The 17,408-nt window shown below is 45.3% G+C and overlaps 1 protein-coding gene across 1 annotated transcript in view; it reads left to right on the top strand.

The window, feature by feature from the left end:
* Window positions 1-1,080: 1,080 nt before the first annotated feature.
* Window positions 1,081-17,408, top strand: part of Rasgrp1 (RAS guanyl releasing protein 1) — a 61,211-nt gene continuing 44,883 nt past the window's right edge. Inside the window, exons 1-2 of the mRNA XM_005064752.4 lie at window positions 1,081-1,300; window positions 5,616-5,800. Coding sequence (XP_005064809.1) covers window positions 1,266-1,300; window positions 5,616-5,800 — 220 coding nt within the window. The 5' untranslated portion in view covers window positions 1,081-1,265. The remainder of the gene's footprint in view (window positions 1,301-5,615; window positions 5,801-17,408) is intronic.

The following is a 17,408-nucleotide window of genomic DNA, read 5'->3' as shown; positions in this document are numbered from 1 at the left end:
TTTATCGGCCTTATCCCCTCCCAACCCCCCCCACATACTTATTTTTACTTATTTTTGTAGGTTATGTGTTCTTGTAAAAATGACGCTCAATTCTTTTCTAGGACAACGCAGCACATAAACGTGAGGAAATACATGAGATATAGCAGAAGGAGTTCTTAAAAGTCCAGAACATTGTGGCTGGGTAGATTATGGGATATAACAACGATAAGGAGTGTGTTATCAGGCCAAGCCAACAAGGACTTAGAGGCGCCAGGCAGATCTCAGTCTGGGCCACCTCTCTTCTCTGTTTACTGGCTGTGAGACCTGCTGTTCTTTAAATCTTTGCATTTGGAGGGGTGGCTTAAACGAAGCCATGTGTGGGAAGCACATACATAGATCAGCACTGGCTCAGCATTAGCTGCTGTTGTCACTAACATCTCCAGGCCCCAGACAAGTAGTAGGTAGCTCTCCCCCTCTTGGCCACACCTGCTGGCACACTGGCTCTATCAGAAAGCCACCTCCCCTAGTCTGCATCTCCCGCTTGGCTCCCCTGGTATCCCACACCCACAAACTCCAAGCAGCTTTCTCTTGCCCGACATGGATCCCACCTCCGGAGCTCACCTCCACACCCACCACTTCTTCTAGGATGCAGTGCACACATCTATGCCCTCTCTTGTAAAATGTGCCAAACAGAACTAAGTGCCCAGGTTTAGGGGGTTTCTGCCTTCCCTGCCCTGACCCGACGTGAGTGCCCTCACTTATACATACAAGACAGTCCTGTGATCCGGGAAGGGGTCGCAGCAGACCCCCCAGGGGACCCGAGGCCTTGGGTGGAAGCAACTCTTCTGCAAGATTCTAGCTCGGTCAGTTTCAGGGCAGCTCACTCTGCACCCCTCAGACCTAACCTTTGGGCTGGGACAGATGAACGGTGGGCGGGAAGGGAGAGGCGAGGGCGGCGCAGGCCCTCTTCGGGGCGCTACCAAGTAATGGGGGCAGGATTCGAAGAAGTGCTGAGGGCGCCCCACGTTTCCTCCAGCCTGATGATAACATCAGCGCCTGTCAGGTGGTTGGTGCGAGAGAGTGCGCGCGCACACGAGAGCGAGCGCAGGGAGCGCGCTTGCACAAACTTTGTGCCTGCGGGTGCGCCTGGGTCGGCTCGCTTGGCTCCAAGAGTGGCCGGCGCCGGGCTGCGAGGGCCGGCGGCGGCCAAGAGATGCGCCGCACTCCGCCGAGCCGGTCCCGCCGCTCCAGGTGAGACGGCTCCAGTAGAACAGCACGCCGCGGCCATGGGCACCCTGGGCAAGGCGAGAGAGGCTCCGCGGTAAGTAGCTGTGGCTCCTCGGGGAGCTCGGCATCTTTAGTGGGGGTGATAGCTGAGCTGTGTCCCCGCGGTCCTCTCCCGGTGGGTAAGGCGCTGGATCGGAGGAGCAGGTGACTCCTTCCGAGGACAGTTGCTTTCCAGGGTGGACCATGGCCGGAGACCCGGGAGTCGGGTCTAGACTAACGTCGGGGGAGAATAGGTGTGAGGCAGACACCTCTGGAACCCAGCACTTTGGGCTAGGAGGGAAGACAGAGTAGGGGCTATTGGGGTGGCGAGGTCACAGGTCGCCTGGCCGGATCTGGAGTGGTCTGGGTCCAGGCCTTCCCCTTCACGGTGCCCCACAACAGTAGACCTCCCTGGGTGCTCCTCGGCATGTCACCCCCGGAACTCCCACTGGCACACTTTCTGAGCTCTTGGCACCTGCTGCGGGCGCGGGGCACGGGAAGCGCCACCTGGTGGTCTCTCCAGCCCTTTCTGGAGCGACCCACAGGCAGGGCTGCAAGCGGAGGTGGCAGTTCTTGCCTGCCCGGTGAGAAAAAAAAAAGTTTCCAAATCAGTGGTCTGTGAGTCTGCACTCCTCCCCCAATACTCTCGAGAGATGTTTGGGGGAATTCTGGGATGACAGAAAGTGAGGGAAGAGTGGCTATGAACAGTCCGGCTCTTGGAAGCAATAAGGGGCCGTAGGGGGTCAAGGAATGTAGTGCTTGCCCTCAAAGCACAAGAAACCCGCAGCAGTCTGGACACCGCTTCGCCTTGATTGGGCCTGAGTAGGTTGTACCTTCACCATGCCATTCATGTGGACTCAGATGTGAGCGCACCATGCCCGATCTATGTCTGTGACTATGGCCATTCTAATTCCCTGCCGGGCCATGGCATCCCGGGTGCTTCCTTTGCACTATACTGCAGTGGGTCTGTCCATTAAATTATCTCTGTATCGTCGTGGGGAGCATGGGGCAGGACTGGAAGGTGCACTCGGAAGTGGCCAGTGAAAGTCGTCTTTCCTTCTAAGCAGACCATGGGATGTCTCCCACTCTCCCTTGTCCTGTGGGTATCTGTGTCTGGAGACCAAGTCCCCCAAACCAATTCAAACTTCCTTCAACAGGCTCCCCTGGGTCAGGGTTGGGGGGGTTGCTCTAGCCACTGTAGGACTGAGAAAACATCTTCAAGATTTTGTTGTTGGTTTATTTCATTTAATTTACAAATTAAACTGGAAATGTGTGTCTACTGCCCTTTAAAATACGCCTTTGTAGAATTAGCAGCTGTTCGTTCTGTGGGTGGTGAAAATGTTCTCGAAACTTCCTATAATAAAGCACTATTAAATCAATGGTTCTCAACCTGTGGGTCTCAAACCCCCTGGGGTTGTATATCAGATGTTCCCCATGTCGTGTATTATATTGCGATCCATAACAGTAGGAAAATCACAGATATGAAGTATCAACAAAATAATTTTGTGGTTGGAGATCACCACAACATGAGAAACTGTGTTAAAGGGTCATGGCATTTGGAGGGTTGAGAACCGCTGGTGTAAATCCTTACCTATGACCCTTCCACCAGGAGGTGGGGGGAGGGAGCTGGTGCTGGAGGGGGTGTCCTTCAGTGAAGAAGCTGCCCTACACGTGACAACCCTGGGTTTGGTCCCTGACATCATGAACGAAAACAGTTTGTCTCTTTTAGTTCCTTTAGATGCTCCCTGGTAGGGTGGTAGGATTGTTTTTAACCAGATGTAATGAGGCATTCTTGCAACCCCAGCTCCAGAAGGCTGATAGAAGGTAGCGAGGTCTGGACCACTCTAGGGTGTATAGTAAGACCCTGTCTCAAAAACAGTTATTTTTTTTTTTAAAAACTATATTCTTAAAAAGAAAGACGAGAGGGAAACATGATCTGAGAGTTTTCCAGGGCAAGCAGTCAAGAGACTGGGCAGAGAGTGAGCTCGTCACCCATAGGGCGCTGTTGGCTTTTAATGCCTTCCTTTCCCTGTTTTCCCTTGCCCTCCCAATCCCTCAGCACTGGACCGGGTTGTGGTTGTTTCTAGGAAGGGAAGTAAGCCAAGCTAGGAAGTGTGGCATAGTGTTCAGGAAGCTGGCTGCTGGCCTGCTCTGCACTTGTGGCCAGACATAGCTCTGTCTTGTGTCTGCGGATGTTAGGAAAAGGGCTTTGTAGAGACTGACCCACACTCAGGTCCTGAGGACCATTCCAGGGACCCGCTGAACAAGTAAGAACTGAGAGGTTACCTCTACATTATCAGCCATCTTTCTGAAGGATCTAACTGTTGTGGTACATTGAATAAACCCTTTCAGTCTCTTGACAATCTACTCACCAATTCCAGTGTGGTGATAAGCACACAGGCTCCTCCAAAAATGCCTGTTAGATAAATAGAGCTAGAGAGACCCCAGGTACTAGTCCCCCAAGATAGCCCCATATGAATAGCCTCAGATTGTTTAGGACTCAGGTTCCATATGGGATGGTAACATCTTTCTGGTCTGTAGCTTCAAACACAGTGCAGATCCCAGCGCAGTGTCATTGGAGCATGGAAACTCACTGTGTGAGGGCTGTGACTGTTTTCAAATCACCATTTTGTTCTCATACTTCATCTGACTCTCTCTGGGCCTGAATAAAAATCAGCAATGGCCAAGAGTTTGATGGAGTTCTGCAACCCAAACCTGATCCTTCTTTGTGAGTCAGTGGCTTGAACTAGCAGGTTCCCAGTAACCAGAGTGACTAGACTTTATTGGTCCCACTTCAGTTTGGAACAGAGCCACATGTACATCACCGACTGATGCTCTGAAGTTAGAACAGAACTGGAAGGGCCACAGTGTCCCCCTGGAGGCTGGCTGTGTGTTGTGGCCCATGTTCAGAGTGCTGTCTTTGTGCAAGCTGAATTCTGCAAACCCAGGTGTGCCCAGGGTGTTTTGTTGGTTTGTTGTTTTATTTTTTAACTAAGTTGGTTCCTTCTGGATGAGGTTTTTACAGTGTCAGAGCAGCTCTTCCACACAGTCCCTGGAAAGTGCTTATCCTTCCTTGGAGAACATCGTGCTTCTTGCCCTCGGCACTCTTTGGACATTGACCTAGAAGTTATTTGGTTATACTAGCTGTCTTGTTCAGGTTCTACTAGAGGGGTTTGTATTAAGGAACTCCCAATGCTTTTATACAAGAATAATTAACATGCAAAGGACATGTGGTGTAATTACAGAGTGATTACAAAGGCTATCTTACTGTGGTCTCTCCTAGCCTACTGCCATGTCCTACTCGTGGAATAAGTACTTGGTTGATCTATGCCGGTTTATGCTTATAATACATGTTATGGTTCTAGAGTGTTTTTTTATGTTTCCTCTTTGACAGTGAACTGGGAGTTAGCCAAAGGTGCAACAGGAAAAAGAGAACTAAATATATGCCAAAAAGTGATGAGCGACAACACCTCTCATCATTGAACCTTCAAAGATTATAGTCATGGGTCTCTGTTTTTTAGTGAAGGGAAATAAAACACATTGTGTAGACACTTTGCAGAATCACTTGTATCAACCAAGTCATGCCCAGTGAAGCTAAGCATGGTAGATGAAGATCCAACAGATCCCTAAGTCATATCCAGGCACAAATAGCTGTTTTACACTCAGCTCTAGAGCAGGCAGTTCAGCTTAGAGTCAACCCCCTACCCTTCTCTTCATTAAGGACCCAAGTAAGGGCTTGATAGAATGTTCACTGGTATGAATGATTCATAGTGATTTCTTGTGTTATCAAAAATGAAACTATTTATTAAACCAACCAAGGTTTGCAAGAAAGGCTGAGATGGCTCTAAACTTTAAATGCCACCACTGTAACTCCCACTTTCTCCCACCCTTGAGTCTTTGGGTTCTCCTGCAAGGTTCTTAAAAGTGTTTCTGAGGCCCCCTGCCCTCCGGCATCTTAGGCATTGCTCAAATGAATGAAACTAGCTGAAAATGAAGCCAACTGAACCAGTCCTTGAGACCCCAGGTCAGCAGTCTAGCATCTAGAAGCCAAGGGATGCCAAGGCACCAGTTTCCCTCTGCCCCTCTCCTTCTGGAAGAGAGACGGCAGCATAGAGTAGTCCTTCTACCAGTGGGGAGAAAGCTGTTGCTGCCCTGGAATCTCACCTTGTCATTTGCTGGGGAGATGTCTCTTTAACAGCCAACCAGTCCGTTCAGTGCTTCTGCCAAGTGGGAGGGGTATGCCTTCTACCAGCCCAGCTTCAGGGACTCATTGCCCTAACTCCTCTTCCCTCTGCCTTCAGAGCCTAGAGCTGCCAGTGAGACCCCAGCTGCTGTGAATGTCCTAACTGGAATATCTCTCCCCCACCCAGGAAACCTTCCCATGGCTCCAGAGCTGGCCCTAAAGCAAGACTAGAGGCCAAATCAGTCAACAGCCCTATCCCTGCCCAACCCAGCTTGGCCCAGATCACCCAGTTCCGAATGATGGTGTCCCTGGGACATTTGGCCAAAGGAGCCAGCCTGGATGATCTTATTGACAGCTGCATTCAGTCTTTTGGTGAGTTGGTTAACTGCCCACATACATAGAAATTGCCGTGTTATTTCTTTCTTTTCCTTAAAAAGTGGCTTATACAAGAGCAACCTAGATTGTATTTTGGCTTTAAAAATAGCTGTTGAGCTTTTGAAATGTTGGAGACAGTCTGCACTGCTATGGCACATGACTATGTGGGTGGAATAGGTCGTGATGAGCACTGCAATCTGAAGTGAGAAAAGTTACCGAGGGGACTTGCCCTTTTCTTTGCATGGAGGTTTGTCTTGTGGGGGATATCATAAAATGATATCGGCCTCTAGTGCTGTGATAATTTTCTGTCCTTCCTGGGGTAGAAAAAAATACGTCTGTCTCTAACTGTCAAATAGAATTTGAAAACATTAAGATCATCTGAACAAATAAGATCTCAATAATTCCCCTTACAATCTGGAATTGTGCTTGTGTTTGTGACTAAAAGCCAGGAGTTCATGTGTTGCGAGATCGGGTTGGGGGAGGAGGGGTCAAGGAGCTAGGAATGAGCATGTGGGCACAGGGGCCAGCAATGTATGTTTCCGGTGCTGCCCTCCCTCTGTCAACCAACACATGCAGAGTTGTGCTGCCAGCAAGCAGTGACCTGAAAAGATTTATTTTTAATTAAGCATTTTCTTTTGATGATTGCTTGTGAAATGATGATTTGAAAGTCCTAAATATTGGGTTTGCTTCAAAGAGTGCAGAATTAAAATTGATGGATTTCATTTAAATCTATTAATTCAAAGATTTTCAGCATCCTTTGCCCTGTGTCCCCTTTCTATGTTCCTGCATCTCATGCTGGGAAGCAGATGAGTTTGTGGGGCTAGCTCTGAAGCATCTGCCCTCCCCAGCCCCAGCCTCCTGGAGAGTAGAAGGGGGTGTGCTCAGCTCTCAGAAGTGGGAACTGTTAATGTTAAGGCTTGTTCAGACCTTATTTATAGACTTGGGAAAGACCTGGCACTTTGGGGAGATTCATTTCATGCAACTGTCTCAATTTTGGTTTAAAAAAGTGTTTCTTCAACATTCTTGCACACACAGTCATGTGGAGTTTTTTTAGTAATGCAGATGGCTGGGTCCCAGCCCCAGGGTTTCTGCTTGAGTAGGTCTGGCTAGGGTGGGGTTCAATGATTTGCATTTCTAACAAGGTCCCAGGTGAGGCTGAGGCAGCTGCTCCCAGAACCCCACTTTAAGAACCACTACTTTAAAATACTGTTTGCTCTATACTTCTTGCCTTGGAAAGAGGGAGAGGATTGGGTGTGTGACTCAGACTCAGTGGTCGAGTGTTCACTTAGCACATAGGGGCTTGAGTGCAACCTATCTATCCCTGAACAAGAAAGAGCCACTCATTCTGTTCCTTGATTTATCCTTACCTGAAACATTGATTGGAGACGAATACTAACACTAACCTACTTCTTCAGTCCCAGATTGAATAACTGTGCTTCACAATCATCTTAGAAAATATATACATTCAAGGAGACCCCTAGAAGCTGGTAGAGACCAGTGGGAACAGGGTAGCGGCTAGCAATATTAGATAGGCTACAAATGTCTTTCTCCTTGACTGCTGGTTGTATTTCCTAGGCCTTCTCAGAGCATAGTATAAGTATTGCATGATCAAGGACCTTTATTCTCTATTTCACTAGTGAGAACCCTAGGACCATAGATGTATTTATCTTGTGATCTTTATCTTTTTTTTTTTTTTGCCAATCATGCAATTACCTGATGAGTTAAAGACTGTTTTCTTAGCTTTCAAATAATTGTAGCTTCAACCTCAAAAATACATGGCTAATTCTGAAGTCCTTTCTGAAAATAACCAATCATAATCTACTCCCCCTAGCCAGTCCTACAAAGGCAGTGGTACATTGTTTTCTGGAATACCTTAGGGTGGAAATGAGAACCTTAAAATGCATGGCTGTGTACGACCCACTGAGGCTAAAGTCCTTTGGGTCATTACCAAGAAGCATTTATTAAGTCCCTAGTTACACCTGACCCTGCACTGTGTGGTGCCCTAGAAAACTGACAGTGATCAAGTACCTGTTTCATTAGCACTTACAGCGCCTGTGAAATACCCTGTTCAGGAACACACACACACACACACCCGCACACACACACACACACACCACTCCACACCACACACACACACACACACACACACACACACACACACACACACACCATGATAATAAATAAAGGTGATGAAGGTGTTCAGGAACAAGTTCTTTTTACTATGTAGAAGTTGGACAAGGCACTTACTGGGAAGGACCAGCCACTACTCACAGTCCCTGGAACATGGGGATGCTGTGGAAAAAATTCCAGAGTTTCTGTATTATAGGTTACAGAATTTCTTGTCACAGAATTTATGTAAAAGACAGTACACAGCAAAATCCAGTGTATGTTGGAGACAGTCAGAGAGTATGCCTTTATGAGTCTGCCTTCTCTTGGTTATGAGTTGACTATTTCGAGGAGCTTCACGCTGACCTATGAAAAGCTCGTTTGATGATAAAGACAGCTACTTTATCTGTCTTTATCCCCCTCCTCACTTTCCCTCACCTTCATGCAGATACCTAGGATATGTTTCCCTCTGCCTGTGTACTGTTGTCAAAGGCAGAAGCCCCTAAACACATGGGGACTATTGATATATATGATATGTAATATATATTAATTAGTAAAAGTAAAATCAAGTGTAAAATTTAGTTCTGATGCCTCAGTAGCCAGTCTTCACGGCCTGATGGCCTCAGGTGGTGACTACTACTACTGAACAAAGTAAACAGTGTCCCTGGTCACAGGAAGTCTGACTAACAGTGCTAGTGAGGGAAGATGAATGACCCGATGGGAGAATCGGTGGGTAAATTTTTCTGGAAACTGAGTTTGCATTCTTTCTCAGGTGTACCTAAGGGATAATTTAAATGTTGTTTAGAACCTCCTGGGTGTTAAGAAGTGTATACTGAAAGCTGTCTCTTTAGCACTATTCAGAATCAATTGTCTATCCCCTCCTGAAACTGTTCTCAGAGGAAGGCTGGAGTACAGAGTTTTCAAGGACACACATGCAAATGAGGTGCTGTAGAGGCCCCAGCAGCCCTCCCAGTGCCAGGAAGGTTACAGCAGTCCTGCGATCAGAAACACCAACCCTGCAGTGGGCTCATTTGCCTTAACCCTGAACTGGCCCACTCCCACCTTCTGTTTTCATCAGAGAGCGAGCCACAGACCCCATGTGTGCCTGTTAGTTAACCCATTCCGACCCTGAGCATAATGAGGTGAATCATCACAGCCAGGAACATTCTGTCTGATGTATGTGGATCACACCAGCGGTTACAGAGCTTCAAGGCCTATGAGTTCTCTTAAAGTCTTCATTTCTTTTTCACTTTGCGAGAGGGCTAACAGCATTGGGGCCAAGTGGAAAAAACCCAAATACCCCAATTTACAAAGTTCTTTCATGTCTCCTTTCTGTACAAGACAACTTCTCACAGCAACAGAGAACAGGTGCACACGTGCCCGGAGCAAGCTGCTCCCCTGTGTCCTGGGTGGGCTGTCAGGGCCAAGGACAGTTCATCTGAGTAGCTTATATTTATGGGGTGTTATTTTTCCTAGTGTTCCATATGTATTGATTTTTCTTTTATAGTCAAAACAAACCTGAAATAGGTCGGGTATTATTTTCTCCATCGGATGAGCAAGAAAAAGTGGGGCACCTGAGAACTGAAATAACACGTCTTGTACCCACAATCTAAATAGAAAACATGGTGCCCCTTTTCCTCTGCCTCTGCCTCCAGCAGTCATGCATACCCTGAGCTGGGGCAGGTACAGCTCTCTCCCCAAAAGAGGCCTCATATTCTCAGGAAAGACTTTGTGCAGCATAGAGTAATCCTGCATCCTGTGCTTCTGTAGGCCTGGTCTCCCCAGTTAGAAACCAGATTCCATTCAGTGTGTGAAATAGTCACAAACTCCACCTATATACCATCAGATGTCTAACGGATATTAATTCTCGAGTCAAATTTATATTCATAAATTACCATGTGTGTGCAGTATACCAATGTTTCCTGATCTAGAAAGAGTCTACTACTAGTAACTATAGTCTCTGTGCTATGCCCTGGTTGACCACTAAGCACTTTACAGACCTTAATGCATTATGGGTAAAACACTATACCAGTCTCTAAGATTGGAGCCCTGTAAAGGCAAACAGGTGCTTTGTTAGAACCACAGCCCCCTGCACAGCAAAGGGAAAGTTGGACGTTTCTCATCTCTGTAGCTTCAACTCCGGCTCCCGAGGCAAGGTGGAGAGGAGAGGGACAAGCACCACACCACCACACAGATGGGTACTTAGAACTGGCAACTGCAAGAGCCAACCTGTGTATATAATGTCGCATATGAAGGCTTTGCTACTGCTGATAACAGGCCCTATGTGATGGCTACAGCTGTCCCTGATGCTTCCCCCGGAGAACTCCCCTGATCTGCAAGGTTTCTCATAGAAAAAAAAAACAGTCACGAGGGCACCCTGTCTTAAACAGCTGGGAGGGTTGACAGAAGTGCCCAGCATGGCATCATCTCCAGAAGCCGTCTCTGTGTGCTGGGGCAAAGTCAGTCTTCAAAACAGTGATGCCTAAGAGCCACAGTTTCTCAGGAATTCTGGGTACATTTTTTTTCAGGAGATGGGCCCAGAGAAACGATTCTTACAGCTGCCTGGAAGGCAGAGGATGCACAGTAGCTGAGCACTGAGGGATCATGGGAGTGAGTCTTTACCTGAACTGACCCCACTGGGCTTCCCCAGAGCACTGTGGGTTATTAGTGTGCTCTCTGAACCGACAGGGAACTGGAATTCAGGAGAGGGATGTGGTTCAGCTCAGTCCTGGGCCAGCTGCTGAGAGCAAAGCTCTGATCTGCTCTCTGAGGCTTATGTTTTCTCTGGCTATCGTTAGGGGACTATGTCAGATTCAGGTTCCTGACACGCAAGCCCAGAGGGTTTTGTCTGCCCAGGACTCACTACGGACTGATACTGAGCACCACTGCCTTGTAGCCCACATGCTCTTTGGACATCACAGGACATCCCAGAACATGTTCTCAGGCTTTCTAAGAAAACATAAAATATGTCTCTGGAAGCAGTGGAACAAATAGGTTTTTCAATTACAAACGGGTAAGGCTCTCAGGGAAGCCAGCCTCGTGGGAGCATGAAAGCTCAATTAGATATAACGCTGTGCCTGGGAGAGGGTTGGAAATCCCGGTACCACTGTTGTATGATTACCCTGCACTTCTCTCTCTTCTCAACTGCTGCATGCAGTCTACAAAATTTACAGCCTATGCATCTCACACTTGGGGAAACAAACAGAAAGGAGATGTCTGTGGTGCCCACGGTTTTATTCCTTGGTCTCAGAGACAGTCTTTTCAGGCTTGCGTTTGCAGCTTTTGTGATGTTCAGACCCTGCAATAAGGTCTCCACCCTCATCTCTGTGCAGCCTCCAGGACTCGGGGGTCTTCAAGAAGTAGCTGTGACGTGCTTTTCCCCGAACAACCAGCTAAACAAGCCAGTTTGCCAACAGATTTTTTTAAGGATTTCATTGTGGAATAATATGAATCCAAAAGCAGTGTGCTCTGTTGACACTGACGGAACCTTGGAGAGCCCTGGAGAAGGGCAGGCACCTCAGGGGCAAACTCACTCGCCGGCCTTCCAGTTGCTGACTTGTGCCTGTAGCACTTGCAGAGGTTTGGTGCTAGGGTTTAGGATACAACCAAGCCTGGCTTCTGGCCCTGGGAGACAAGCCAAAGAAACAGTAAGACTGTGTAGGCAGGACCAACTTCGAGGATAGAACTCCAGGGCTACCACCGTCTTGCAATTGTTGAAAAGGGAGCACCTTTTTATGCCTCTTGGATCTTAAAAAAACCATGTAGCCAGTCATGAGCATGAGAATCACAGGAATAGGTGGAGATGAGATAACGTGCTGCAGATGTAGAGGATGAGATGGGTCAAAGCTTGTTTTCTTTTGTATGGATATGAAAGTGTGTGTAGGGGGTGAGATAGTAGCCTTATCTGCTAAAAGTGGTATGTATACTACATGATTATCCAGCTCACAAAGTCAAAATTGTTCCTTTTTCTCTACTCTTGCAAGCCAGTTATTACACATAGACACCACTGAAAATTAAGTTATGTGCCTGTGTGATGAATAAGCTCATAAAAGACAAGCAATCCAAAATGATCACTTCCTCATAGGTGATCATGTTTCCTACCCCATGTGTTTTTGAGGATGTATCCATAACATCTGCATGGTAAAAATGCTATAGAGGCATTCCATGCAGTTCAGGGTCTCCACAGCTCCATCTGCAGCAAGGCAGGGCTGGGAGCTAAGCTTGGCTTTGCTGCTGTTGGGAAGAGCAACACTCCTGCCCTTGTGTTCTCCTCAAACCCAGCCCTGAGGAGCCCATGGCTCAACTCTTACAGCATGCCACTGTCTACAGTACCGGACCAAGGGTGCTAACAGAGGGATGTTCAGGGGGAAGGGATCCTAAACCTAACTGACGATCTTGTTCTTTATCATAGTTAGCATAAAGCTACCACGGTTTTCGCCTCTTTCATGCCTTAAGAAGCAAACTGTCAATTTGGTCAAGACAAGATATACAAAAAGGGTGAAGAAATAAATCAGCAAAGCTGGAGTTTTCTTAAAGAAATAATTATGGAACAAAGACTAAATCCAAGAGATTTTCATTGGGAACTGAACAGACTACTCCTAAGTGATATTTTCTTTTCTTAACTAGTCTCTTAACATTCTCCAGGATTAAACCTTTCCTTATTTTCTCAATTCCTGTACTTCTGAGCTTCACGTTATATGCCATCTCTATTTGTTCTGGGTTCCACCCGTTTCTAATTTGCCTTAATTCCCACTGTGTACTGACAGCATCACTGGTGTGACACAAGCTTTGGCTGAGTGGTTTGTTTGTTTGTTACTGTTGTTTGTCTTTAATAAGTTTGTGTGTAGTTGTGTTTCTGATCATGAAAGGTCCCTTCCCATCCCTTACCTGTTTGCTACCTGCTACTTAATGCTCTCATTGCTAGAAGTTTGAGCCTGTTGACTGCTTGGACAGCATTTGCAGATGGCCTTTCCCTCATTCTCATCCCTCCACTAGTTTTACTATCACAATATGTAGAGATTGTGTGTTCTTATGTATTTGCCTTAGATTTTTAATCCTTTATGAATTCTAAGCTTAAAATCTATGTCCCAACCAATTGGGGAATATCTTCTTGTCATTTTAATCAAAATCAAAGTTATTTTAATACATTCAGTGTATAATACGTGTCATATACGCTTGGGAGTGACCAGTAAGGTTTGCAAGTTGTTGGTGGAGGAAAGTCTTGGGCTCTATTTCTGACTTAACGACAGTCTCATTTTGGCTGCAAAGCAGAATGCTATGCACAGGTCATTTTGACACTCAGTGCCCTGGTTTCCCTGCTACTGTCAGAGCACATTAAAATCAGTTCTGGAACCACACAATGTCTGGAAAAAAAATATGTGATCTCAAATATGATACTGAATCTAACCTTGAAGAAAACCCTTCAGAATTGAAGTATGAAATGCTTTTATATATTAAGTGTTTTTATATATAAAGTGCTCTTAACTGTTTACAGAACCAATACCCTTAGAAAACTCAACCACATTTAAATCCCATGTTTCTAAATTATTAATATAGCCTGAGATTATGTTGTTCTTAAAGGGCCTTTTTGTGGTGAGATATAAAAAACATTAACACACACTTACCTAGTTCTTTTAAATATTCAAAGTATTATTTCACTGATAACTGACTGTTGATGAGTTGTTATGAACAGTACAGTGTTTATGTTAATATTTCACATGTTTATTTAATTCACATTTCTGTTCTTGTACCTACAAATATTTAGCTAAACCTCAGAGCTCATATTTTTGGAAATTTTTAATAATTTAAAAAACCATTTGCTTCACTCTAGAAAACTTTAGGAATATAGAATAACAAAAGGAAAAATTACAGTCACATACCCCGCCCCCACAAATATTAGCCTATGAACTTTCTCAGTTATTTCTTGGACTTCTAAATTGATTCCTATGAACATTCACAGATACTGTGAATCTATTGAATGTTTAATAATAGACTATCCATACCTCTGTGTGTTCAAAGTTAATCCTTTAACCAATTATGATCCTGTGATCGACATTAGTATTTACTAAGAGACATGCTACCATACAAAGTTGCTATTCTATCCTAAAATTAATATTAAAATTTCTGGCATAATTCCATCAACTATAGGACATAAAGTTGAGGGTTGCTTGGCAACTAAAATGATGCTGTTGAGGAATTAGAGGCATTTCCAGAAAAGAAGAGTAAGTACTTATTTTTCCAATGCTAAAATGCTAATTAAATAACCCAGGGCTGACTGCAGATAGAATAAATGGGGGGAGGATTACTTCTACTAATTGAACCTGGGAGATGGGAGCTGTCTTTTTTGTTATGTGCGGTAAAAATGAATTAAAGGTTTGCTGTCAGAAACAAAGAATAAAATCTCTTGCTTTCATTGCAACTTCCTTAAGGAGTCTTACAGAGCCTCTGATGGGATTTATGATAGAGTCTAGACAATGCTGCATCCTGCTTGGTCTGTCTTCTACAGTGAGGACCTGGTGGTGAGCAACAGCCACGAAAGCTGTGTTGTTTACTTTGGTTGTATTCTAGAACGTGCCAGGGGCCCAGGAAGACCACCGAGGATCTTGTTAGAGGGCTTTATTTTTGGCAGTAATGGTTGTCAGGATGGGCCTGAACTGGGGGCACACCAATGATTGACTGAAACGGACAAAAGAATGTAGGGACTTCAAGGGGAAGATGCAGCAGAGACTGCTAGTTTATACTGAAGGAGAGCACGGAATCATGGGAGCAGTGTGGCCATTGCAGATGAAATCATGTGAAGATTCACAAATGGGATAGCCTCACGGGCAGAAAGTGAGAGTTCCAATTGGAAGATCAAACAGAGAGTCGTTCTGTCTCCTCTCAGTGATCTGTCTAACCACGGCCTAGGACTTGTTAGTACAAATATTGAACAGCCCCATTTTAAAGAGGAACTAAAGTGCCCAGGAAGCGGTGTCCCCCTGGTTATTGTGTGTGCGTATAACTTGGTAGCATGAAGTCATACCCTACAGAGCCCTTAAATCCTCTGAGCAGTGGGCTACTCCTACATCCCCTCACTTCATGCATGATCTTAGGAACTTTTCCATACGTCCTTCCCTTCTTTCTCACCTTGGGTTCCAACTTTGCTTCATCCAAGCCTGCATCGCTGTTTATCTCCAGTCCTGGGTAACTCGGGCTACACAATAAGACTTCAGCATCTAATACAGTGCTTTGCAGAGGCCTGCCACAGGAACCACACTGCTGGCTCCCCAGCTGTCTTCAGTTCCTGCTAAGGATGTGTGCGGCCTACCAAGGCATAACCCTCACTTGTTCTTCCTGTAGACTCCCATTTGTCTCTGTGCCCTGTGACTTAGAGTCCCATTACCTAGGCATCAACCACCTAAGATGGCTATAGATTTATCTAACTTAGGAAGTGTGCCTTCATAGTGTCACAGGGGAAAACATGGAGAAAGAGACTCCAGATTAAAAGAGATCAGTCTGATGTATGTCTGAGTATGTATGCAGATAGGCTCACATTATATAATTTGATATATTTTTATAATTTTATGTATATATTGAAATTTGGATATTTAGTTTGATATTGAAGAATCACAATTATTTTGTTCATGTACTTTGAATTTTTTTTAGATTTTTACTGACATTAATTATTATATATGTATAGGGTTAATATATTTCCACACATACATACATACACTATACACTGTCTCAAATCCATCCTCCTTTTCTCACCTCCACAACCACCCTTTGCAACCTCTGTTTATTATCATTAATCTGCTTTCAGTATGAAAAGAAAAAGGGGAGTGGTGTGTAGTGGTGCTAACCTCTAATCTCAGCTCCTGGGAAGTAGAGACAAGCAGGTGTCTCTGAGTGCAGGCCAGCCTGGTCTACACAGTGAGTCCAGGCAGGGCTCCAGAGTGAGGACCTGTCTCAAAAAGGGGAGGGGGCACTATTTGGGAACAGGAAAGGTGGGAGGAAGGATGGGGACAAGAAAAGGAAATCTAAGGATGAATATGACCACAGTGTGTTATATACATGTTGTATACATTATGGCATGGAAACTTCAAAAGGAAACCTATTATATTGCACAATTAGTGAACATTAATAATGTTAGCATAAAGAGGAGGAAAGACACCATGAAAATAACTTACCAATGCCCTGTACTGGGCACCCCATGTCAAATCAGCCTGTTTTTCTGTCTACAATCAGATGGTGAATTCCTGGGTGTTCAAAAAGAAAAGAAATCAGAAGCTTTAATGTTGGCTTTTCCCATTCCTGGTTCTACTTGCTGTTTTTGTTTTTAAGTAAGTAAGATAATGCAGAACTTCCCTCCCCACTCACAGTCTGGGTGATGGAAATGCCATGGCCTTGGCACAGCATGCTCCCAGCAAGGCAGAGAACAGATTGCAGCAGGAGGCCATGGGAGGCCACATGGTTCTGTGGGTTTGGGACACTAATCCTGACTCTGCTATTTACCAAACATTGCCCTCAACAAACAGTTTTACTATACTTGTTCTCATCTGCAAAATGGTTAAGTGATGGAAAGTTTTAAAGGTTGTTTCAGGTTAGATGAAAACAAGTTTGCCTTGGTTTGATCTGTCCTAGAGCAGATCCTGAAAGCAGGAATTGAGCACAAGTAGTGTGCTTTGGAAGGTGGGCCTAGGAAAAGCTGGTGTAGGCAGAGAAGGATGCTCAGCACACTGCATGGTCACATGAGCACCCACTCTGGGAGCCAAAGTAGAAGATGCAGAACCATCCTGAATCCAAGAGAAATGTGTTATGAACCATGTCCCCCAGTCAGTGCTTATGGGCTGCTCCTAGGAGATGTTAAATTTCCAGAATGTCCATCCGGTCTTGCACAGCCGTGAAGGTGGAAAAGAGCCAGAGAAAACTGTCAGGTGGAAGCCACCTTCAGAAAGTGCACACAGTGATGGCACAGCCCGAGCGTTGGCAAGTACACAGTTGCAGACTCAGTTACAAAATCAAAAGGTGGATGCCCAGTATGTATTAGTGGGCAGGTACAGGCTCTGTACAAACCCAGATGGACTCAGAGTTGGTGAATAGTCATGCTTAATGCAGATAAGATAGCCATGCCTGTGGACAGCCATAGCTCTGGATGTGACCATCGGACTTTCACAACATGTGAGATGCACAGCAGGTCACTAGGCTTCTTCTCAGAAAGTTAAAACACCTGAAAGTTCATCAGTAGAAAACTTCCTATGTTATGGGAATGTTTGTCCCAACTGTTTCCTAAGGTCCAGTCTCAGTGTTGAACTGTAGCAATTTTGTGTTTAAAAAAAAGTACAGAGTTTTAAAATAAAGGTACTGGATATTGCCATAGTAAACCTGAGCCCAGTATAGATAGGCCCAGCATGTCATTTTGTCATTTAAATTTGACATGAAGTTGAGCTATATTAATGTGCTGTAAAAGTTTCTCAATTTTCAAACCATTATGAAAATATTGACTTTTCTATGGATGCTATTG

The sequence above is a fragment of the Mesocricetus auratus genome, unplaced genomic scaffold (genome assembly GCF_017639785.1).
Source record: "Mesocricetus auratus isolate SY011 unplaced genomic scaffold, BCM_Maur_2.0 Super-Scaffold_100004, whole genome shotgun sequence".
Classification (NCBI taxonomy): domain Eukaryota; kingdom Metazoa; phylum Chordata; class Mammalia; order Rodentia; family Cricetidae; genus Mesocricetus; species Mesocricetus auratus.
The sequence above is the reverse complement of the archived record's forward strand: the minus strand, read 5'-3'. Positions and strand labels throughout refer to the sequence as shown.